Here is a 24,581-nt window from a genome sequence, read left to right on the forward strand (position 1 = left end):
GTTATTCAGTGAAAGGCAGTGTGAATCTATGTGACTGTGAAGGACAGAGTTCTAAGTTCATACCAGGGCCTTGGCCTCTGAGCTCCATGCTGAGCTTTGAGAGCAGTGTGTGCGTGGGCTGGGTGGGAAGTCAGGATCAATTGCAGGTCTTCGTCTAGGGGCGGCCTAGGAAAGAGAAGAGCCCTAGGAGGACGAGGTAGTCATCTCTGATCTCGGGTAGGGATAGATGCTTCAGGTGGTGAAACGAGTGTCAACAAAGGTAGAAATGAACAGAAACTCAGAGACAGGCACATCTCCCCATCTCTACCTCTTCCTTAAAAAATCGCAAAGAGTCTGGAGGAGAGGTCTCCTTTTGCCGCCCATCTTTGCGCTGCTCTTTGCTTTGGCAAGGTGAAGGGCTCTTTGGATTGGAAGGGATGGGTGCCCGTGAGTCAGGTCTGTTCTGATGACTGCAAAAGTTGGGCATTGATCCTTCCTGCCCCAGATCTCTTATTTTTACTATTACCATTCACACTTGTGGGACAGACTCAGGGTGTCCCGTGGGTGTGTAGATAGGAGTGGACTTTTGCGTGCACTCTTGGAGGACTTCAGGGCCTCCCTGGGTTTGAACTTGGCCAAGTCAAAGTTTGGAGTACTCTTGAGTATGGAGAGGGGTGAAATCCAGGTGTAGGGACAGAAAAGTGACAGTAAGTGATGCAAGCTTGTGTGCCTGGCGGGCACGCGGGAACTTTGGGCTTGAACTTGGCCTTGTAGGAGGACATAGGAATTTGGGAGTTTGGAGAGGGATGGACTCTATGCGAAAACACAGAAAAGTGGCAGTCAGTGGCGAAGGCGCCTGCCGGGCACCCCGGGGAGCGCCGGGCTCGAACTTGGCTAGGGTGTCCGAGAGCCCGAGGGTCCGCGCGAGGGGCAGGCTTTCGGGGCGGCGCCGCGCGGCGTGTGGACGTGGTGCGTGTGAGAGGGCGCGGGCCGATGGCTCCCGCCCGTCGCTCCCCGTGGGCCGGGCCGGCCAATGAGCGCGCGAGGCGGCGGGGCCGGCGGCGGCCAGAGGCGCGGGCTGCGCTCTGCGCTTGGAGCGGGCGCTGCAGGCGGGGGCGCGGGCCGGGGCGCAGCTCGGCGCGGTGGGGCGGGGGCGGCGCCCGAGGCGGGGATGCGCAGGGCTTCCCGCGGCCACGGCGGCGGCGGCGGCGACGGAGGGGGCACGAGCTAGCGCCGCGGCGCGCGGAGCCAGAGCGGCCCGGGCCGGGGCGGCGGGGCAGCCCGAGCGCCGCTCGCACCATGGCCGCGCAGGGCGAGCCGGGCTACCTGGCGGCGCAGTCGGACCCGGGCTCCAACAGCGAGCGCAGCACCGACTCGCCGGTGGCCGGCTCCGAGGACGATCTGGTGGCCGCGGCGCCCCTGCACAGTCCCGAGTGGAGCGAGGAGCGCTTCCGCGTGGACAGGAAGAAACTCGAGGCCATGCTCCAAGGTAGGCATGCTCCTGCTCCCGATCTCCTCTTAAGGGCCCACGACGCGCCCGGTCCGCGCACGGGACTCACCCCCAACCCCCCCACTGCCAGTTCGCCGGATCGGAGGAGCTAGAGGCCCAAGTTTGTCCTGCCGCCCCCTAAGTTGCCATTCGTACTTCGGAGATGCCAGCTGCAGCTGGGACATCTGGGCCGTGGCATCCCCACGCGCCGGGACCGCCCAGCGTGAGTGACTCTGCCCGGCTTCTCGTAGCCAGGAGTCCCGGCTACCCCTGCCGCGTCTTTTCCCTCCCCTCGTCAGTATCCGCTTCCTCCAGCTAGGGCCTGGTCTGGTCGCCTGGAAAAGCTGCAGATGTCAAGCTTTCAGCTGCGAGCCCCCGCCCCCACGCTGGAGGCTCGGGCTGGAGGAGCAAGTCACCCAGGCGTGGGGATCCGTGTCCTGGCAGTGCGAGGGTAACATGTGTCAGGGGAGCCGGGCTCCTAAAAGACAGCTTGAGTTACATTCAGTTCAGAAACTTCTCCCTTGCAGCTGTGGGAGTCTGACTTTGTCTTTCATAATTTGGAGATTTTTTTTTAAGTTTTATTTTTTAACTCTAGAGTTTCTGGGACTTTCCCAGAAAAAAAAATTTTTTTTTCTTCACACTGGATTGATTGGAAGCAAATTTTGATTTATCGCGTTAGGATTAGAGGGAATGCTAACACGTCCAAGGTCATTTTGACCTTTAAAAATTTTCATTACCAGCCTACCTGTGGTCACCTGTGGGACTCACCTCCTACATCCGAAGTCAGAGATGAGGTAGCGGAGTGAGCATTATTTTTGAAGACTTGAGAAGTGGTCCCTGGTCTCAGGAAGGGAGAGTGGTGAGGATTCGGTAGCTCCCATCCTTCATCTTAGAAAACTTGGAGGTCTACAGACTCGATTTTATGGCCGTCTGTGTGACTTATTTTGACTTTATCAGTCAATGTATCGCAGTATGGAAGCGAGTTATTCCTCTCTGGAAATGCAGTGGCTTTTCAGAACAATTAAGAGGGTTATTTTAAGAGAGAACAACATGTTTTCCCAAACAATAACTTAGTGGAAATAAGTATCAGGAGTGCTTGGCAGGCATTTCTGGAAGGGCTGAGAACTCTCTCCTTTTTGCTTATTTGTATTGATAAACATTCCGAATGTCATGTCTCGGGCTTGTTCTCCCTTAAATTATGTAACTTTGTAAGAAAGTAATGGATTTGAAAATTGAAGCCGGGTTACATTTCAGTAATTTTCATTTGTGATGCTTATTAGTTCCACAATTTTGCCTAGTTTTGGGGGAGCAAACAAAATGTTACAATTATGTTGCAGAAGTATTGTAAGATTGTTTGTTTTGAACCTTAAGATCCCAGACCCATCGTTTAACCACTTTCCAACTTGCTCTTGAGTTGGAAACAGGATGAGCGATTACTCGGAAGAACAGGGTGGTATCATCCTTAATTGGTGCCCTGCACAAATACTGACATGGATGCCAGTTTCTGGAAAGTCTAGTTGTAAAATCGGAATTCTCCCTGGGGATTTCTTTTTCAGTGAATTTTCATTTTGAATCCAATAAAATATGGGTAGGACATTTTGGAAACCTAAAGTGTTATGTATCTTTTAGGCATGCCATTCTAACAGCTGAAGGCCTAAATCCCTTTTAAGTGGTCAGATGTTTAGCAGTTAGCCCTTGTCAACCTATACATAATGAATTATCCACTTAGTGATTGAAAAGTTCTTCGATTCATTTTCCAGAGTTACGTACAGATACATTACCTGGTTGGCAAAGTAAGCCTTGAAGTCGGTTGAGAAGAGAACCTAGCGCACAGTGCACTATGGCATTTTATTACTCCTACCCACACAGTGCACGGAACCACCACCTTTGGTGAACCAAAGGTGATCCTGTGTTTAATTGCTTTATGCAGTTAGCAGGTATGAGCCCAGAGTTGCTCAGACTTGCATTCAGATCCCTGTGAGATCTTAATCAAACCCCTGGGCCTCTCTCTGCCCTCAGTTTCCCCAGCTGTAAAACAGAGGTTGATTTTTAGAACCTCTGGTTTGGATGCCTAAGGAGCAAGGCTTGCTGCATGCAGTGGTGGTATGTACCAGGAGCTGAATAATGCGGCATTCCCTCACGGGACCAACTCATTTCAAGTGTGTACTAGTTTGTTACATATATAGTTGGGAAAAGACGCATTTGCAGATTCAGAGTCGTAAAAGTAAAACAGATAAAACCCCAAGTCTGGCAAAACAAAAACAAAAACAAACAAAAAAAACCCCACAAAACACAAAAAAGGCATTTTTAGGTGGAAACTTTTCCATTGGAAAGGGTCATGTAGGGAAAGGTTGCATTTGTCTGTATTTCTGGTGATTGTGAATTTGTGATTTGCCATTTTTTTTTTTCTTTTCACAATACCCTTAAAAAGTATATGGGATTTTCCATTTTAAAACAGGGTAAGCAAGGTTGTGGGCCTTCAAGTCTTCAGAGTGTAAATTGGTGATTATAATGCCTGGAATTTGTTTTTAGAGAGACTGTCCTGGGGGCAAGTTAATCTTTAATAGGTCGCATTTTTATTAGTAGAGAGAGTCTTCTACGCAATGGACCAAAAATTCACTGAGGTTAAAATGGGCAGTAGGCTAGCAGTCAAAGAAATAAAATACCGTTCTTGCATGATCATGGAGTCTAAGTGATGTACATAAAAACCACTAGACCAAAATATAGGGAAAATTACTACTTTTCCCCCCTCTTCCTTTTAAAAAACAGCTACTTTGAGATAGCCATAAAGAATGTCTGGCATTTTGGTTGGTATCTTGATGACAGTTATCGATCTTCCTGGTCAATTTTTTTTTTTAACACGGGAATTTACTTTTGAGTTTAGTGTCCCCCCCCCCCCCCCCGGGCATTCTCAGCTTTGGGATGCATGCCATGTCCAGCATTTTTTAGTGGTAAGGAAACATCGTGTTCTATTTCTTCCATAGCTAGCCCTCAGCATTTTGGTAGACTTCACCAGGAGTCACGCTGTTGATTCCTTTAAGTCAGTTGAGTGAGTTACACTTTGCGAAAAGGAGGGTTGCCCCGAAAGAGATGGGGAGTAGTCAGGAGTATCTGGGATACAGTGGTGGCGCTTGCCAGAGAACAGTAGTAGCAAAGATGGGATCCCTGTACGAATACTTCCTTTTCGCCATCACAAAACATGCGTGTTTAACTCAGACTGAGAATTCCCCCCCATACAGCTGAGAGGCATAAACATTTTCAAGGTTGAGTCCTGAGCCGTTTCAGCAGAGAAGTAAAGGAATCGGGGATATGGGCGTGGACTTATAAAGGAGATTGACATCTACTGAGCTTTCCCTCTAGGATGGGGAAGACTTCAGGAACCACGCAGGGCTTTCACAGTACCGGAACAAACTGGGATCCCTTCCTGCCTGAGCAGACCTGGCTGCCAGGGCAGGCTGGCACCGTGGCCACCTTGTGTCATTGCTCTAACTTGGCCAACTTTACCACCTGGTGTGGTGACTAGGTATTGTTTCTTTCTTAGCTATTGTTGTGGAGGTGGAAGAAACACGAAGCAAAAATACGAGACGATGAGGAAGTTCCAGAAGTGAACTTAAAGAGGAAAGCTTAAGTGAACAGAGCTTTCTAGCTAGTGCTTGATCAAGGCTAACAAACATTAACAGATCAAATAGCTTTATGAAGGACAGTGGGTATGTGCACAGGGCTTCGGGCCAGATCAAGATTGTCTGTTGCCATTATGTTACCTGAGGCTATCTTTCTAAAAAAGCATCGTTAGTAACAGTTATGAGACCTTGAAGCGGCTGTAATGATTAAGAGGAAAAAAGGTGCATATAAAATATCACAGTGGGAGCTGGAGAAATGACTCAAGGGTTAAGAACACTTGCTGCTCTTCCAGAGGACCCGAGTTCTGTACCCACCTACATCTGGCAGCTCACAATTGCCTGTAACACAATTGCCAGCTCCAGAGGATCAGAATCCCTCTTCTGGTTTCTGTGAATGACCCCACCACAGGTGGCGTATACTTACACAGGCATACACATAAATTTAAAAAATACATGTAAAGTGATATAAATATCTCAGTTCTGTCTGCAGAGGGAATGTTGAATGAATTACAGAAACAATATTCATTTTAAGTCACAATATTTCACAATATATATATATAGTAGTAGAGTATGTATTCATATATTAAGAGTGAGAGTCCAGCACTAGAGAATAAATATAATGAACCTCACAGCTATTTTAAGATCATTGTTGGCCCCCTGGTAGCTTGCAGGGTGGCGAGTGGCTTAGCCCTAGAAAGTGCTGTGTACAGCTGCGTCAATCTCTGACGGATGGGGCTGAGGAGGTAGAGGTCTTCTGAGCCTCTTGGGTGGAACTTGCTCTTGCTTTGAGTCGTTTTCATTCTCTGAAAGGCTTCCCATTCTCTCGCTGTGCCTCTTTAAGGACTATCAACCCCTCTTCTGCTAGAAACGCTCTGTTCTTGAGCCTCTCATCAGTGTGTGGAAAGGCGTTTTTCATAAGAAGAAAACACTGTGCCTGGGCACGATTTATTCTCTCATCTGTGCAGAAGGGGCAGGGATGGATGGTCTCACCTTAGAGTGCTGGATAAAGGTGGGGGGGCTGCAGGTGACAGGGAGAGGGCAGAGGTTCAATGCTGCTCTTGTGGAGGACCCGGGTTTGGTTCCTAGCACCCTTGTTGGGCAGCTCACAACACCTAGTAACTCCAGTTCCAGGGGATCCGATGCCCTCTCTGCCCTCCGCAAGTATGTACTCTCACAGACATATGGATACATGTAAAATCAATCTTTTTTTTTTTTTTTTTTTTAAAGATCTCATTACAGGGAGATGGAAGCACAATGAGTTGTGTATAGAATGCTGTAGGGTCGGGCACATGGCACTTGGAAGTGTCAGTGCAGTGACAGCAGCAGTATCACTGTCCCCTGTGATGGAAAGAGAGTTCCAAACATGGGGGCTGGAGAGATGGTTCAGCAGTTAAGAGTGCTTGCTGCTCTCGAAGAGGACTCAGGTTCAGTTCCCTGCACCCACATGATGACTCACAACGGCTTATTAACTCCATCCCCAGGGTATCTGATGACCTCTTCTGGCCTCCTCAGGTACTGCACTCGTATGGTGCATATACATACATCCAGGCAAAACACACATTAAAAAAAAAAAACCTAAAAATGCAAAACACAAGACCCCAAGCACTGCTAGGTCCCTTAATTAAAAAAAAGTGCATGTGAATTTTTTTTCGGATGGGGGTATTTGATTTATCAAGGAGATTTTGAATAAAATTGGGAAGTTAGATAGGATGATTGTAATTCAGCCAGAGAGCGGAATGCAAAGGCAAAGCTAACATGTTGCCTAAAGTTGAAAATGACTTCAGCGGCCCTGTAGCTTGCAGGGAAGTGATCAGGTGCTTCTCTCAGACCATCCCTGGACTAGGGCGCTGTCTTAGCAACTTGAAGAGGCCTGGGAAGATGCCCCCTTCACCAAAGGGCATAGGACAAAAGCCCTTCCAGTAATGTGTATATACTCAATAAGTCTTGTCTCTGTGGAGATGTGGGGGTTTCTGGTCAAGTTGATCATTAACACGTTCAAGCATGAGATTTCCTTATATCAATGACTTTTGCAGGCAGGAATGTATTTGGCTGCCGCCAAAAGAAAAAAAAAAATAACCAGTTATGTGGTCCAGGCCTCAGTAGATGAGCAAGGACATCAAGGAGCTCAGCGTCCATCCATCCTGTTCCGGGGTATCACCGGTTCAGCCTGTGGCCTTTGCTTTGTTTTATGCAGTATTGTGGCATATATCTGCCTGTAACAGATGCATCTGGGATTCATGCAGGCAAAATTCCACATTTATGTGGGACAGAGAATACTGAAAGTTCACCCGGGTTCCTTTGGCCACTGTTTCTTTCTTTTTTTTTTTTTTTTTTTGGTTTTTCGAGACAGGGTTTCTCTGTGTAGCTTTGCGCCTTTCCTGGAACTCACTTGGTAGCCCAGGCTGGCCTTGAACTCACAGAGATCCGCCTGGCTCTGCCTCCCGAGTGCTGGGATTAAAGGCGTGCGCCACCACCGCCCGGCTGGCCACTGTTTCTTTGGGAGTCTTGGGGAGTGTGTCTTCTTTTCCACCTTCTGTGGATGATGTAGGCAGACAAGCATGGTGTCAGAGTGGACGCTGAGTCAGTCGGTTCACGTGTCCTAGCTGTGGGTGAAGCACAGATGCAATCCTGAGAAAAGCAAGAGGTTCCCTGGGTTGGGGGTTTCTGGGCAGCATTTGTAGCCCCAAGACTGGAGTTCTTGGCAATGTACTCAGAGTAATGCAGGCATCAAACAAGCATCACACAGGAAAGATGCCGCTGTCTTCCAGAGATGCTCTCCTCTTCCCACTTCTTCAACCAGATGACCCGGGGCCCCTGAGTCCCAAAAGTGGCCTTTTCATAGTGCTGCAGATGGAGCCCCGACTTTGCAGATACTGAACACACGACCTCCCTGATAAGTGTTCCCCAGTTCCTGAAACGCTCATTTGTATCGCCATCATTTTGTCTTCAGTGTTTTCTTTATTTTTTTTTTTTAAATAAAAGGATGACCTGATATGTACAAATATTCATTTTCTTTTGTACTACTATATCTTCTCTCCTTCTAGCCATCTTCTTTCTTTTGGAATATAGTTCCCATTTCCCCCCTTTCCCCATCTCGTAAACTAGTCAGTCTAGCAGAGTCTGGCCAATGAAGCCAGATCTTGCTCAGAAGATGAAATCATTCTGAGGTAGTTAGATAGGATGAGCATCACATTTGTGCCATATTTTGCAGTTTGAAGTTTCCCAGAATGAGCTAACACAGTGTGCCAGTTGGCACATCTGATTTATGGCATTTACTCTATTAATAGAGTTCTCATATAAGAATGCACATGATGGCCGGGCGGTGGTGGCGCACGCCTTTAATCCCAGCACACAGGAGGCAGAGGCAGGAGGATCTCTGTGAGTTCGAGGCCAGCCTGGGCTACAGAGGGAGTTCCAGGGAAGACGCCAAAGCTACACAGAGAAACCCTGTCTTAAAAAAACAAAACAAACAAACAAACAAAACAATGTACATGATGAGAGTGACCATCTCTAGTCTTTTATGTAGACTACTTAGTGTGCTGTAGGAGATGAGGCACACACCTCATACCGACTTACAAAGGCTTTCTCAGTGTGTGGGGATAGTTGGCAAGTGGCTCTAGCTGTGAGGCTCTAAGCGCCAGCTCATTTAATACTTAGTTAGTCCTTTGGTGTGTTAGCATTTAGCACAAGTTCCAAGATGTGTGAAACCATCCATCCGTAGGAATGCTCTGAGTACACTGCACATGGACACATTTTTATACCTTTTTGTTTTAAACTTCTAAAATTACATTTATTTGTGTGGTGTGTGTGTGTGTGTGTGTACACGTACATGTATAAGTTGTGGGGATTCAGACTTTGAGTCCTTACGCTTGAAGAGCAAGTGCTTTTTTTACCCACTGATCCAGTCCTCGGCCCTGTCTACACAACATTTCCTGCCTTCGAACCCCTTGATAATGGTAGGTGCTGATCACATTCATTTGTGATAAGTATTAAATCCTGTTCTCATCTATGAGGCTGTGTAGCATGAATCTTAACAGTTCTTATTAATAAGATCAAACCCGGACCAGACATTGGGGTAAATTTTGGAAGATCAGAGAGACAGAACAAGCCACAGCTAACCTACCCTGGCCAACTTCTCAGCTGGTCCTGTTTCCTCAGACTGGAAGCCTCTGAGTCCTCATCCGGAATGAATCTCAGCTGAACTGTGTTGCTCCAAAGCCTGAAGCTTAACCAGCCAAATGCTTAAGCAGCCAAATGCTTCTAGTTTCTGGTCCACACGCCTTATATACCTTTCTGCTTTCTACCACCACTCCCTGGGATTAAAGGCTCACTTTCTGGGAGTAAAGGCGTGTGTCACCATGCCTGGCCATTTCCAATGTGGCCTTGAACTCACAGAGATCCAGAGGGATTTCTACCTCTGGAGTGCCAGGATTAATGGTATGAGTGCCACCATTTTCTAGCCTTTGTATCTAGTGGCTGTTCTGTCTCTGACCCCAGATAAGTTTATTAGGGTGCACAATATTCTGGGGAACACAATACCACCACAAGGCTGGCTCCCAGAGAGACAACATTTGCATTCTAAGTAAATGGTGGTTTTTGTGATGTGGAAAAGACATCACACATGACTCTGTACATTGACTTTATCTGGAGCCCAGTGACATTGCTTGTAGGGAGGTACTAAATCAGAGGATTTGAAAACTACCCGCTGTATTATCCCTTGATTTAAAAAGCAAACACAAGCTTATTATAGAATACTTGAAAAGTGTAGATAGATATACAAAACGAACACACCAATTCCATCCATTACTGGCTCCAAAATTCATCAGTCACCAATGATTTTATTTTGGAAACCTTTTCCTGATCTTCAAAACATATGCCCATACATCACATATTTTTAAAACTCTATGAAGTTCCTGCTGCTGTATGTCACCTTTATTGTTCACCACTGGGAAGAGATGGATCTGAGCTAACTATGGATCCTACCCTGTGTGACTTAAATTCTATAGTAAGACCATCCTCCCTCTCTTTCCTCTTTGCGGTTTTATTATGAGCGTTTTTTCTTTTTGAGATTCTAGAAGGACATAATTTCAGATGTACGAAATTATTATTATCATTAATTATATATAAATTATAAATCATGATTCCCTTGATACACCGGACTTTGTTGAAATGTTACAATGCTTATAACAGTGCCACAGTGGAAAGAGCCTAATTATGTTGCTGTTCACTCACCAGGGCTCAGATCCTGGCTCTGTGGCCTGGCCCAAGTGATTTACTTTTTTAAGTTTTGGTACATTGATCTCTAAAGTGGGGACAGAGTCTCTTCTACATTGTGAGGATTAGAAATCCTGTGTGGGAAATATGGACAGCGCCAGGTGAGGCAGGAACAAAGATGAGGTCGTGTTGAGTGTTCACCTCCAGACATGCTTTGCCAAAAAACCTTGTGTGAATCCTCTGTTATTCTAGTAGTGACGGAATTTATTATTAGTAAAATTTTGGGGCACAGTGTGGTGGGTCTTTCTGTCCCCCCTTGCATTCTTCCTTTATTTTTCATAGACTTTCATTATGAACCCAGGCTGGCCTCACACTCACCAACCTCCTGCCTCATCCTCCCAAGTGCTGCTGGGGTTACAGGCATATGCCACACACATTGGCTTTTGATCAATGTTTCAATTTTTTTTTTTTCTAGAAGAATGTTCAGTTTAGGAAAAGAGAAGCAGGTTCATAGGTGACCTACCTCTTGGACCGGTGATCCTGACAGGCCTGGCTTGTTTGAGACGGCGGCTGGGGGATGTTAGAAGGCAGGATGGTCGGTGCAGAGTGAGGGGTGTTTGGTTTTTAATCACTGAAAAATTTAAGCAATGTTCGCCTTATCTGGTCAGCATGTTTTGAATCAGTATTTCTTAAAAATATGTATACATCAAAATCCCGAGTCTGTTTTAAAAGGCAAACTTTCGTCCTCGCTCAGAGTCCAGATTCTTCATGTCTGGGAAGTGGGGGTGAGGCGAAGGGCTTGAGGCCGTGATCCGTGTTTTGAGAGCGTTGAGTACCAGCCTAACGTAGGTGGTCCCAGGGCCAAACTTTGAGAAACATTAGTAGGTGGTCAAGATGGTGAAATACTTCCAGAGGCCTCTGAGTCTTATCTTCTGGGGTTCCCTGCTACCCTGGGAGCTGGCATTTCTGCCTCCTTATGAGGCCATCTTGAAAGCTTTGCGTCTAGGAGTGTAGTTTGTGTGGGCTGTGTACAGTGGCTTCTTGGAGGGACTTGGAAGGAGCACGCACAGCTGTTTACCATCCTGTGAAGGGGGAGCTTGTCTGCATTCCTGTAATGTGATTCAGAATGCATTGAGTTTTTTTAAAAATGCATTTTAGTGAGTTGATATAATAGTTACTATGTATTTTATAAAATAGTTTTAAAAACATATTTTTTTTGAGTGTGTAGGGGATGATGTGGGATGGCCTTCTGTACACTAGCAATATGTATTGCTCTTATTGGTTGAAGAATAAACTTTCTTTGGCCTATGGCAGGGCAGAATATAGCTAGATGGGAAAGCCAAACTGAATACAGGGAAAAAGAAGGGCGAAGCTGGGCAGACGCCATCCAGCCTCCCAAGGAGCAAAATGCCAGCAGACTGGTAGCACCATGGCCACATGACAATACATAGATTAATAAAAATGGGCTAATTTCAGTTGTAAGAGCTAGTTAGTAATAAGCCTGAACCATCAGCCAAACATTTATAATTAATGTAATTAATGTAAGCCTCTGAGTGATTATTTTATAAGTGGCTGGGGGATTGGGTAGGATGCAGAAAAGCCTCCAAGTACAGGGGGGGTTGGGGAAGTGGCTCGGCCATTAAAGTGTTTGTAGGGTCTGAGCTTGATCCCCACAACCCACAAAACCCAGCTGGATGTGGTGGGGGCATGCACGTATAGTCTTGGTGATGGAGAGGAGGCGGCAGGTGGATCTATGGGGCTCCCTGGCCAGCTAGCCAGTGAGAGATCTCAAAAAATAAAGAAGATGGCGCCAGAGGAATGGCAGCTGAGGTTGGTTGGATGGCTGTCAGGTGCACACACATGCACACTTATGCTCTCTCCTGCATGTGCACAAACAGACGCAGACACACATACACCGAGTACCACAAGCAGAACGCTTTTTATTCTAGAAATTTAAAAAGCAATGTGAAGAAAATGGTTTTTGTTTTTGTTTTTGTTGTTGTTGTTGTTGTGGTGGTGGTGGTGGTGGTGGTGGTAATAGGAATCAAATCCAGGGCCTTGTATATGGCAGGCACTTTCTACCACAGAGATAAACCCCCAACCTTTTGAAGAGAACTTTTAGAAGAGAAATATATTACAAGCAATGTCTTTGTCCTAAGGGCTGTCTTCACTTCCTGACTATGAATATGTTTATGGAACGTTTGCATAGTTTTTTGTAGTTTTTCTTAGAGCCGTGGTTGCTACTTCTCACCCATCCTTTCAGCCTAATCTTTTAGCTACTTGTTTGTTGTATTTCTAAATATGTTTTAGAAATACAGTTTTATGAAAGAACATTTGGTTAACAAAATAATCATATTTTGACTATAGACCAAGTTGGAGTGACCATGATTATTTCATAGTTTTAGGGGAACTATATTGTGAGGCAAAAGTTTTGAAGTGCATGACGCTGAAGGGGATAACCTTGAAAGAGGGGCAGCTCTTCCTGAGTGTTTACTGTATGTCTTAAAGGCATGGTCCTTGTGCTCTAGGCCTGTGTAGTCATTAACTATGCCGATAGGCCTGTGTACTCAGCCCTCATAAACAGCCCAGGAGACACGGGTGATCCTGGGATACACATTTTCATAAACAAACGAACCCTGTAAATTATTTAAATTTGAAACTCTGCTGTCGTTTTGGAATTCTGAGTGAATCTGGACAAGACTATCCTCAAGGGTTGTTGGAGAGTCCAGACACCCATGTGGGGCAGAGACACATCACATCTGAGTTCAGGGTGGCATGCCACCTTCCCCATGGGGCAAGGCACTTTTTGAGTCCTGTGAAAATGCAGAGGATCTCGGTAGTGGACCCGGGTATGGGTGAGAATCTCAGTGGAAATGTAGCGCCAAAGGCTCTGCCTACTCCTGTCTTTGGTTAAATTGTCTCTTCCTCCTTTGTGAACCAGGGATAATAATGCTTCTCTTCAGGGCTGTGGTGAGGATTACACAATAATGTTTATAAAGCTGACTCACAATTGGTGCCCTGTGAATGGTCTGTGTTTTTCAAATTCATCTTCTATTTTACTCCAGCATTTAGCCCAGTGCTGTGAAATAGCTGGACTGTATATACAAAGTGACTGACCCATGGTGGGTTTGTCCCATTTTGGGCAAGTGGAGCTAACATTAACCTCATGGAATGGAACGTTAAATGCAGGGCTTGCACTTGGCCTTAAGAGGTACTTGACAGCTGTCTTTAAGAGAAGACAGAGGTGTTGTCTACACACAAGGTAGTCTGCCCTGCTTGGCTGAGGGAGTGTAGAGAGCATTGCACTGCCAGTGACGTGGCCTTTTGCATGAGGACATGCAAAGTCAACTCAATGTGAGGGGAATGCTGGGTAATTCATACATGCATCTCATCTGGGCCGGCGCTAAATTAAAAGTTGTCAAACCGGATAAAAAATTGTAACTGATTGTAAGCATCAGACCATCTTGTAGTTAGACTAACACATATCCATATTTAAAGAGGATTTAAATTTTTATTTCTTTTTAGTTGCTCAGACTGGCTTTGAACTTTTGATCTTCTTGCCTTAGTTTCTCAAGAGCTAGGATTACAGGCAGGCACCACCCTGGCGACCATACACGTAATTTTGAAACCTGTTGGATGACATATTCCATCCACTCTGAAAAATGAGAAGTCTTTTATGTTGGTTAGCCGAGTCTTTTTGGGGTGGAAAGAAATAACCCACTTCTCTTAGTACAGTGCTGGCCAGCAGTCAGCTCCGAGTTCATGGCTCACTCTTGCCATTGACATTTTGCTTTGGGCAGACTCTCAGGGTTATGGTTGGGAAGCCCCTTCGAAGGTCCTCCAAGCTCCGGTATTCCAAGTCTTTTGCACAGTGCACACTACAGACCCGCCGCCCGTCCTTTGGATCTCTGTCTGGTGTGAGGCTGAGGGGGGCGCTCTGGGCTCTCACCCCATCAGTGGGCTTCTTGGGTGGTGGTGTCGGTAGGAATTGGCCTCTTCGTGCACCTCTCCCAGGAGGATAGCGGGAGTGTTTTGGCATTGGAAGATCCAGTGCTTGGAACAGAGCAAAACCATACACCCTCTTTCCTGGCCTCTGGGCAGTCAGAGTGGCAATACCCAGAGTCCTGTGGGCTGCCTGGCAGCTCCTTCCAGGCTTTCTGTAGTAATCGGAGTCGATGGTCCTTGGCACCCGTCGTCGGTGTTGACACACTGTGCTCCAGGACGGCGGAGAGTGAGCTCCTCCACGTTGCATCTTCTCGTCACATTTTCCTTCTTTTCCACCAGTCAGCCAAGTTATCAAGTTTCCTGTGACAGGGTTTGTGTCTGGTGGCTGATGGTCTGGCATTATGTGGCACAAGGACACCTGTAGGTCCCGATCTCAGCCGCTTTCAGAATGGTGTTATTGAATCATCGAGACCTGTGTCGTGTGTCCTTCAGCCCTCACAGAAGGACCACTGCTGTGTGCTGTGCTCTTTTCTCAACTGGTCCCTTTCACTGTGTTCTGAGATTTTGTTGTTGCTGTTGTTAAGAGTACCATTTAAAGCAAGGCCAATAATCTGGCAGGATCCTTCTTATTAACTGGTTGATTATAGTGATTTAATTAGAAAAAGTTAGAAAATTTGTTTGGCTTGAGTGGGGCAGAAATAGTCATATAAAGAAATGTCTGTTTTAGTACAGGTGTAAGATGAATTGCTAAACGGTCTTATTAATAAAAACTTCTTAGCCAGAAATTGAGGTTAAAGCCTGAGAGAGATCAGAGGAATAGGAACTGCCATAGCTAACCTTACCTCACCAACTCTGCAGCTTCCAAAAGTGAGATAATTCCTGTCTACCCATGACTATATGTCTTGCTGTTCTGCCATCTGATTTGCTCTCTCTGTCCAGCTACATCACTTCCTCTTCCTGCCCAGCTCTGTCACTTCCTGTCTGTCTGTACAGACCTCCAGACCTCCATGGTTAACTCGTGTTTGAATTTAAGGTGTGTGCCACCATGCCTGGTTCTGTTCCCAGTGTGGCCTTGAACTCACAGAGATCCAGACAGATCCCTGCCTGCCAAGTGATAGGATTAAAGGTGTGTGCTACAATTTCCTGACTTCTATACGGTGGCTGGCTTTCACTCTGATCTCCAGGCAAATTTTATTGGGAGACACAGTATATTGGGGGACACAATGCATCACCACAGGATTCTAAAATTCTATTTTTACTTATTTATTGAGTTTTAAAAGTTTTATTTTGAAGCCGGGCGGTGGTGGCGCACGCCTTTACTCCCAGCACTCGGGAGGCAGAGCCAGGCGGATCTCTGTGAGTTCGAGGCCAGCCTGGGCTACCAAGTGAGTTCCAGGAAAGGCGCAAAGCTACACAGAGAAACCCTGTCTCGAAAAACCAAAAAAAAAAAAAAAAAAAAAAAAGTTTTATTTTGTTTTATGTGTGTGAATGTTTTGTCCACATAGATGTCTGTGCACTATGTGTGCAGTGCCTGTGGGAGCCAGAAGAATGCATTGGGTCTCCTTGAACTGGAGTTATAGACAATTGCCAGCTGCCATGTGGGGGCTGGGAATCAAACCCAGGTCCTCTGGAAGAGCAGTCAGTGCTCTTAACCACAGAGCAGTCTGTCTGGCCCCCTCCTGCTGTGTGTGTGTGTGTGTGTGTGTGTGTGTGTGTGTGTGTGTGTGTGCATATGTGTGTGTGTGTGTGTGTGTGTGTATGCATATGTGTGTGTGTGTGTGCATATGTGTGTGTGTGTGCATATGTGTGTGTGTGTGCATATGTGTGTGTGTGTGTATGCATATGTGTGTGTGTGTGTGCATATGTGTGTGTGTGTGCATATGTGTGTGTGTGTGCATATGTGTGTGTGTGTGTGCATATGTGTGTATATCTATATAATGTACAGTGTATGGAGTCCATAGAGATTTATGTTGGCTGTCTTCCTCAGTCACTTGCCACCTTATATTTTGAAGCGGGCTCTCTCTCTGTGAACCTGGAGCTCACTGACTTGACAGGTTGGCTATTGAGCTTCAGAGATCCGTGTCTCGGCAACCGCTGCAAGTGGTGGTGTATATGTGGGTTTGGGGATCTAATCTCAGGCCTTCTTGGCATTGCAGGCCGTCCTCTTGAGCTATCTCCCCATCTCTCCAGGGGCTTTAACTTTAAATTTGCTGATGTGGGAAATTGTGAGCCCCCCCAGTATTATTACAGATCTGTAGAGTTTGTATTATTTTTCCAGGGACTCACAATTTAGGAACATGTTGTTTGCAGTCATATTATTGCCAAAATAGAAAGATTGCCACAGTAAGATGCTATAAGTGCGGGAGCATGGGGAATGCATTATCTATGCAAACCATATCTGATCACATCAGAAATCTAGCATTTAGCAATAAAACAAGATAGAAATGGAAAATTGTCTCATTATAAGCCAATTGGGGGAGAGGTAGCCGTTGCTCAGTGGTGAAGAGCACTTGCTGCTTTTGGAGAGGATCCAGGTTCTGTTCTTACAACCCACATGGCAGCTCACAGCCATCTGTAACTCTAGTTCCGGGGGCTCTGACACCCTCTTCTGGCCTTGATGGACAGTGCACTTTATATATAAATGGATATCCAGACACTGAAAGTGGAAGGATGGGGAAAGGTATTCCACAGTGATGATGACAGAGGAGAACCAGAGGGCCACATATGTGCCAGCCAAGGTGGTCCAAGATAAAGAATTAGGAGATTTCAGCACTTCACGTTTGGTAACTTAGGTTGAACAAGGAAGTGGAAGTCTTGAACATAATCAATGAATTATACCAGAGAGGCGTGCAGAAAGCATTATCCTCTCATTACAATTGGTTTTTGTCAAGTATGCAGGAGCTTTCTCCAGGATGGAGCATGCTGTTGTATGCCACAGGACTGTTCTCAGCAGGCTCGAGGAGAGGATGGTCCTAACAGTTGTCTTTTCTGACTCCAGTTGAATGAAACTGGAAATCAATAGGATGAGAAAAGCTGAAAAAGCCACAAGGATATGGGAGAGAACAAAACCCTCCCGCAGGACCAGTGTTTGAAATGAGAGACCACAAGGGAAATTAGAAGGTATCTTGAGGAAAATTGAAGTGAAAATCAATATACCAGGACTGTCTGTGATCCAGGGGAGGCAGCAGGAGGGAAGTTTAGTGTTGTCTACACTGACAAAGAACAATGAACCAAATCAGTGAACTGACTGATAGCCCGGGAGCAAGAAAAAGACAACAAAAACAAAAGCAAAAAATGCCCCCCCCAAAAAAAAACCAAGCAAGCAACAACCACACCAAAAAACCAAACCAAACAGCAAAGCAAAACAACAGCCAAAATAACCACAAACAACAATAAAAACCAAAAAACCAAAAAAAAAAAAACCAAAACATAAAAACAAAACAAAAACAAAAAACAAACCCCAAAACCAAAAACAACCCAACTCAAAACAACAACAGCAAACCACCCTGAATTGAAGCTGGTGAGAATAAATAAGAAAGATGGGGGCATAAACAAATGAAATAGAGAATAGAAAACTAAAGATCAAAGCAATCAATACTTTGTTCTTTGAAGACCGTTAATTGAAAAAAAAAAAAAACGTGTTAGCTACTTTCAAAAAAAAAAAAAAAAAAAATCCACCAGAAAAATCAAAAGCATGAGATGAGACATTACAACAGATGCCACAGAAATAAAAAGGTTATAACAGGGTACTTTGAACAGTCATGCACCTTGAAGATTGTAGAAATCTATAATCTGCCAAGACAGATTTATGAAAAAATACACTATTTGAACATATCTAATAAAGAGATTAAATTAGGATTAAAAAAAAAAAAAACAACAAAAACCAAACCAAACCTCCCAACAGAGAAAACCCCAAGACAAATTGCTTCACTGAGTTAAGCTTCTAGAAATTTTAATTGCTGTTGACTTCATATTTACTCAAATTCATACAAAAAATCAACAAGAAAGAAACATTTCCAAACTTACTCTGGTAGAAAACATCATTGTGAGACCTGAACCAAGCAATGATATTGCAGGAAAACTGAACCAGTGTCCCTGGTATATATTGCTACAAAATATGGACAAATGGAATTAAAAAACACATTGAAAAGATCACATGATGTGACCACATAAGATTCATTCTTCAAATGTAGGAATGCTTCAACATATGAAAAATCACTATAATACTGTTTTTTAAAACACATTGAAAGACAACACAATGCATTTCTCAAAATGCATTTGAGAAAACTGAGTTTGCTATCACAATAAGACATTAAAAACATCCAAAAAAAAAAATAGAAGGAATGACCCAAATATAATAAAGACCACATGTGAAAACCCACAGCAAGTGAGCGAGGAGAGAGAAAGGCCCAAAGGAGAGCAGGGTGAGAGAGACCATAGCCAATGTTACATTCAGTGGTGAAAAAATTACGTTTTTCGCTAAGTTCAGGAGCAGTGTAAGATTATCTCTCCCAGTACTTTTATATAGAATCAAAAGTTTTCACCGGAGCAGTCAGGCATGAAAAAGAAATAGATACCTGTATGAAAATGCTATAATGATGACCACCAGTTTGCTAATGAATATAGGCCTCAAAACTGGGAAGCATCTAGATAGGAAAGGAGTACAATCAGTTGTTCTTACCTGAGGTGATTTTATATTTAGGGAATTCTGGTGAACACAAATACACATGCACACAAGTTCACACACACATATATATGCACATTTACACTTACACATATACACGTGTATATATGCATACACATTGAGGCAAACCGAGTTGTTTAATGGATAAAGTTTTTTAAGGATTTATTTTTGTGTTTTTTTATGTATATGTGCCTGTGTGAATGTATGCTATGCATGTGGGTGGCTTGTAGAGACCAGGGAGGGTACTGGTTCTCCTGAAACTGGAGTTCCAGTTAGTGGTTCACTGTGAATGCTGAGAAAAGAACTGGGGTTCTCTGAAAGAGCAATATATGCTCGTATCTATCTATCTGTCTGTCTGTCTGTCTATCTATCTATCTATTTATCTATCTATCTATTTTTTTTTTGTTTTTTGAGACAGGATTTTTCTGTGTAGCTTTGGAGCCTGTCCTGGATCTCGCTCTGTAGACCAGGCTGGCCTCCAACTCACAGAGATCCACCTGCCTCTGCCTCCTGAGTGCTGGGATCCACCACCGCCCAGCCTGCTCCTATTGAGCCTTCTCTGCAGTCCCTGGAAGTGGAGTTTTGTAGTATGAATCTTAAAATGTCTTATTAATAAAAATAAACCCAGAGCCAGGTATTGGGGTGAATGCTGAAAGATCAGAGAAACAGAACCAGCCACAGCTGACCTCACCTCGCCAATTCCTCAGCTGATCTCGTTTCCTCAAACTAGAAGCCTCTGTGTTTTAATCCGAATGGATCTCAGCTGAACTGCTGCTCAAAAGCCTAAAAGTTTAACAGCTTCTAGTTCCTGGTCTTCACGCCTTAATATACCTCTCTGCTTCCTGCCATCACTTCCTGGGATTAAAAGTGTGAGTCACCATGCCTGGCTGTTTCCAGTGTGGCTTTGAAATCACAGAGATCTGGATGGATCTCTCACCAGAATGCTAGGATTAAAGATGTGTGAGTGCCACCATTTTCTGGCCTCTATGTCTATCTAGTGGCTGTTCTGTTCTCTGACCCCAGGTAAGTTTATTAGGGTGCACAATATACTGGGGGACACAAGATCACTACAGAGTTTTAATGTCTGAAGAAACATCTGAGATCTGTTGAACAGATCTGTGCACACACTGAGCACCACTGTGTACACCGTAATCATCACTGCACTACACACCTAAAATAGTTAAGACAGTAAACTTTATATTCGATGGTAAACTTTATATTCGATGGTTTTCCCTGCAATAACGCAAAACAACCTGATTGATTTTTTTTTTTTTCAGACAAAACAGATTTATTTGCCTTAGCAAATTCCTTGCATGCTTCCGTGGTCTTTGAAGATGTTTTAATATTATTTTTAAAATTAGCATTTACAGAGTGCCAAGCTTTCTTCTGTCAGCTTCACGCATGTTTAGTTTGGTGGATCCTCCTCTCCCATCTCTCTTGCACTCTGACACTGTCCATCCCTCGTACTCTTCGGGGCCCCCCCCCCCCCCGTATTTGCCTTTCTACTTTTCTGTGTTCTATCACTCCCCCCCCCATCCATAAAAGCTGCCTTCCCCTCTCTCCTGGACCCCTTTCTAGTTTGCTGATCTCTGTCCAAACTCACTCACATATACACTTACATATATATAAAGTAGAAGCTAGACCTGCATGTGAGACCACATGGGTACTTGTCTTTCTGACCCTGGATTACTTCACTTACTATATAGTACTTTCTAGTTTCATTCATTTTCCTGCAAATTTCACTTTTCCTCCCAGCCAGCTACAATCCCATTGTGTGTAGGTACCACATTTTCACGATCCACTCATCTGTTGATGGACGTCAATTCTGATTCCACAAGAGCTGTTTAAAAAGTCAAAGGCAGTTTGAAGAGCTCACCCATCAATAGCTTAAAAGAAGGAGAACATTCCACAGTTTGTCAGGATGAAAGAACGGTTGCCACGAAACCCGAGCTCTGAGTATTTCCTCTGGAGACTTGCGGCAAGTCCACCTTCCTAAAGGCAGCCCCCTGTGGTAGCTGGGACTCAGTAATAGCATTTGCATTCAGTGCTGAGGGGCTCACAGCAGGAAAAAGGATTCAGTCATTTTCAAGCTCCCAAATCCAAATGTGCAGAGTACGCATTTCTTTCCAAACTGAATACATGAGATGGATTTGTGCGACTCGTCGTTTGGAGGACTGGCCCCGAGTTCCACAGCTAACAGTCGTAACAGAACCACTTTCTCGGGTTTCCATATTTTTAAAGTAGACTATCATGGTTTGGCCCAACTACTGAGCTCAGTTTTTGCTGGCTTGCACATTCCTCCTGGTTACACTGTGATCTTTACCTCCACTGGAAAGTATGCTCTGTTTTCAGCATTTTATTTTAGACTGCTTGGCTTGAAGCAGCTCTTTACTCTTGAAGCGTAGATGTATATGTGTGGTCTTTGTTATGTGTCTAAAAAAGAAAGTAGAACTAAGGTTATGAACAGAGCAGACACAAAACATTAGGGATGTGACAGACCCCAGACATGGTGTGTTACAGTACTAGATACAACTATACCCTCCAGAACTGATGAGGATTGATGACCGTTTTGCTCATGTATGAATGTATCCATATGCATTTAGACATTACACATATGACTTTGTGCACATAGACAAATCTCTATATATTATAGATTAGATGGTGTCTCCAACATTCAGTTCTAGCTCCTTGTATCGCTAAATGCGACCTCCCTGGAGATGGAGTCTTTGTAGAGATAGCCAAGTTAAAGTTTAGAGTGGGCCTGTGAAACATGCGAACCTTGGCTATTGAGATGTGTGTGGAGAGAAGGCAGCGTGAGAGACACAGGAACAACCATCTGTAGCCACCTGCTACCTGGAACTGACCCTTCTCTCTCATGGCCCTCAGAAAGAACCCCTGGCAGATACTTAGGTTTTGGGTTTGTATGTTCTAGATTTTTTTTTCCGCACCTGTTTGTGGTCCTTACCAAATGATGCTTCTAGTAAACTGGAATTAATGTATATTGCTATTACACTACAAATCAGGACATTCGTGTTTAACAGTAATGATTCATGCTTAAATATTTTATTTATTTAGGTAATTGGTGCCTGCCTTCATATACAACTAATATGAGAACTTACTACTTAAAGCCATAACCATTTATTCTTAGATAAGTTAGGGAAGTTCAGGAGAATTATTTTTGCTTATAGTAATCAAAATTAATACTTTTTTACTCTCTTAAAATCTCTTAAGGAGTGAATTTATGGGGTTGGGGAGACGGCTCAGTGGGTAAGAGTACTCGCTGTTCAAGTATGAAGGTCCCAGTTGAAGTCTCTAGCATTCACATAAAAGGTGTGTGTGTGCATCTAACCCAGCATTATCATGGAGGGTCAGGTAGAGACAGAAGAATAGCTCGGTCTGGCTGGCCACCAGCCTCGCTGACAGACAAGCTCTATATTCAGTAAGAGAGCCTGTCTTAATGGATTTAGGAAGAGAGATGCACAGGAAGATGCTTAACATCTCCTCACCCCCTCCACTACATAATCCACTTTTTTTTTTTAATTCTCAAGAGAGAAATTAAAATCACATGTGAGGCTGAAGCAGTTCGATGTGGAAAGTGGACCCTATTTTTGCATAGCAGACCTCAGACTTCCTAACTGAGGACTCGCCACATCTGTGCCATCTGTAGCAGCGGCAGCGGAGCCCACTGGCAGGTTGGAAAGGCAGAATCAGGAACAACCCACACCCACTCGCATCCAGCACCGAAATGAAAAAAAAAAAAAAGTCTCAAAAGTCCACATGTTGAAATTACATTTTCTGAAGATTAGAAGCAGATGTGTTCAGATGGCCGGTTTTTCCATTGCCCTTGGTTCCACTGACTTGTGTTCATTTTGCCCTCAGTGGGAAAGACATGAAGTTCAGTGCCTGGTGAGGGTGGGTGTGGTGGTCTTCAGCTCCACCCCTCCACCACCCTCTGCACTGCTTGAGGTGTCCGGGGTGCCAGTAGGTCCCAGTGGGTGAGGAACACCGGCTGACCAGATCCCGAGTTGGGGGATACACATTTGTGAAGAGAAGGGGGCCAGTTTGTTGAGACATGGATTTGTGTTGTTCCTGAGAAACGTTTATCTGGAGTGACAAGGTTCTGTAGCTGCTTGAGTTTTTAGACTTAATTAAGAATGAGTTTCGTGAAACTGACCTGACAGATGGTTTTCAATTAAAAAAAAAAAAAAAATGGAAGCAGGGCTGTGGAGATAGTTCAGAGGGTAAAGTACTTGTTTTGAAAGCATGGTGGCCTGAGCTCAGATGTCCAGCATCGTCTAAAAACTAGGCATGGTGATATGCATTAGTAAGTCCACTGCTGGAGGGGAGGAGGAGGAAGTTGGATGGACTCGAGGGTCTCAGAGGCCAGCCAGTCTAGACCGTTGAGGAGCTCCAGGTTCAGTGAGAGACCCTGCTTCAGAAAATTCCACAGAGAACAATGGAGGAAGTCGAAGTCACTGATGTTGACTTCTGGCCTCCACACATGCACGTATGGGCAAATGCACATCCCTTATAGGGCATGCACACATATGAACACACACATCCACGCACCAACACTCCCTATTCACATGAGTCCACGTACATGTGCAGACCCATGTGCACACACAAAAAACACACATGAAAGCAGGAGGACTGTTAGGCAGGTCGAGTTGTCTGATAATCCAGGAGCTCAAACATGCCAAGGCATGTAATTGAAAAGATTTTCAAGTGCTGTTTAGTGAGAAACTTTATAAAGTGTTTGGTGTAACAAAGAACCCAAACCATTCAGAAATGTTGACTTAATATTCATTGACAAACTTGGGCGATCGGTTCCAAAAATGAATTTCATGTTTATAGAGCAGGCAGTTAAGGGATCATCTACGGTTTATTGTGTTTATGAATTAGAGACTTTCGTGACACTGTATTTTCGAGGGAGAGAAGTGTTCTATGCATCACCGTGAGTTCCCTTTGTGAGTATGTATCTGCTTTGGGGCTTGGGTTATATCAATTTCATCCTGAGACTTGAAATCCCCAGGTTTTTTTTTTTTAAATTATAAATTCAGTTCAAGATTTTTGTTTCTAGCATTAAAATTATGAAGAATAATGCACATATAAAATATAGAAGAGGGTATAGCTCAATAAGTGATCTCTTAACCAAAAGAAGAAAATACTGCATACAGCCCATCCATGCCCACTCCCTTGCCTCCTATGATGACGGCTGCCTTAGTTTTGAGGTCGTATCTCTGTACTTGTCGAGATAATCCTAACTGTGTGCAAGGGATATGAACCCCTAAATGCTCTTCAGACATAAAAATCCCATAATACATAATTTGTTATGTCTGGCTTTGCTTGTTCTGAACTTGAGATTCATGCATGTTGTTGTGTGTATAACTAGTTTACTAACAAACAGATTTTCATAATACTTACCTTTGCCCTAATAAAACGACCTATGCCCCTTCTTGAATAGGCCTGAGAGCTCCTCTCCGGTCTCAAACCAGCGTGTTTACTGTCGTACATTTGTTCTTTTCTGTTTGGAGTATTCCGACATATAAACACGCCAGGGTTCATTTGTTTGACTATGGTCATTCCTTTATGTCATATGTCGGCAACGAGGCAGCTGTGGACATTCTTGTGCACAGCTGCTTGGGCCTGA

The 24,581-nt window shown here is 44.5% G+C and overlaps 1 protein-coding gene across 3 annotated transcripts in view; it reads left to right on the forward strand.

Moving 5' to 3' along the window:
* Positions 1 to 1,146: 1,146 nt before the first annotated feature.
* The window catches only part of Bicc1 (BicC family RNA binding protein 1), a 240,317-nt gene continuing 216,882 nt past the window's right edge, over positions 1,147 to 24,581 (forward strand). For all 3 annotated transcript variants that reach the window (XM_028877260.2, XM_028877261.2, XM_028877262.1), the window contains exon 1: positions 1,147 to 1,468. In XM_028877260.2, coding sequence (XP_028733093.1) covers positions 1,279 to 1,468 — 190 coding nt within the window. In that variant the 5' untranslated portion in view covers positions 1,147 to 1,278. The remainder of the gene's footprint in view (positions 1,469 to 24,581) is intronic.

This window comes from Peromyscus leucopus, chromosome 16_21 (genome assembly GCF_004664715.2).
Source record: "Peromyscus leucopus breed LL Stock chromosome 16_21, UCI_PerLeu_2.1, whole genome shotgun sequence".
Taxonomy (NCBI): domain Eukaryota; kingdom Metazoa; phylum Chordata; class Mammalia; order Rodentia; family Cricetidae; genus Peromyscus; species Peromyscus leucopus.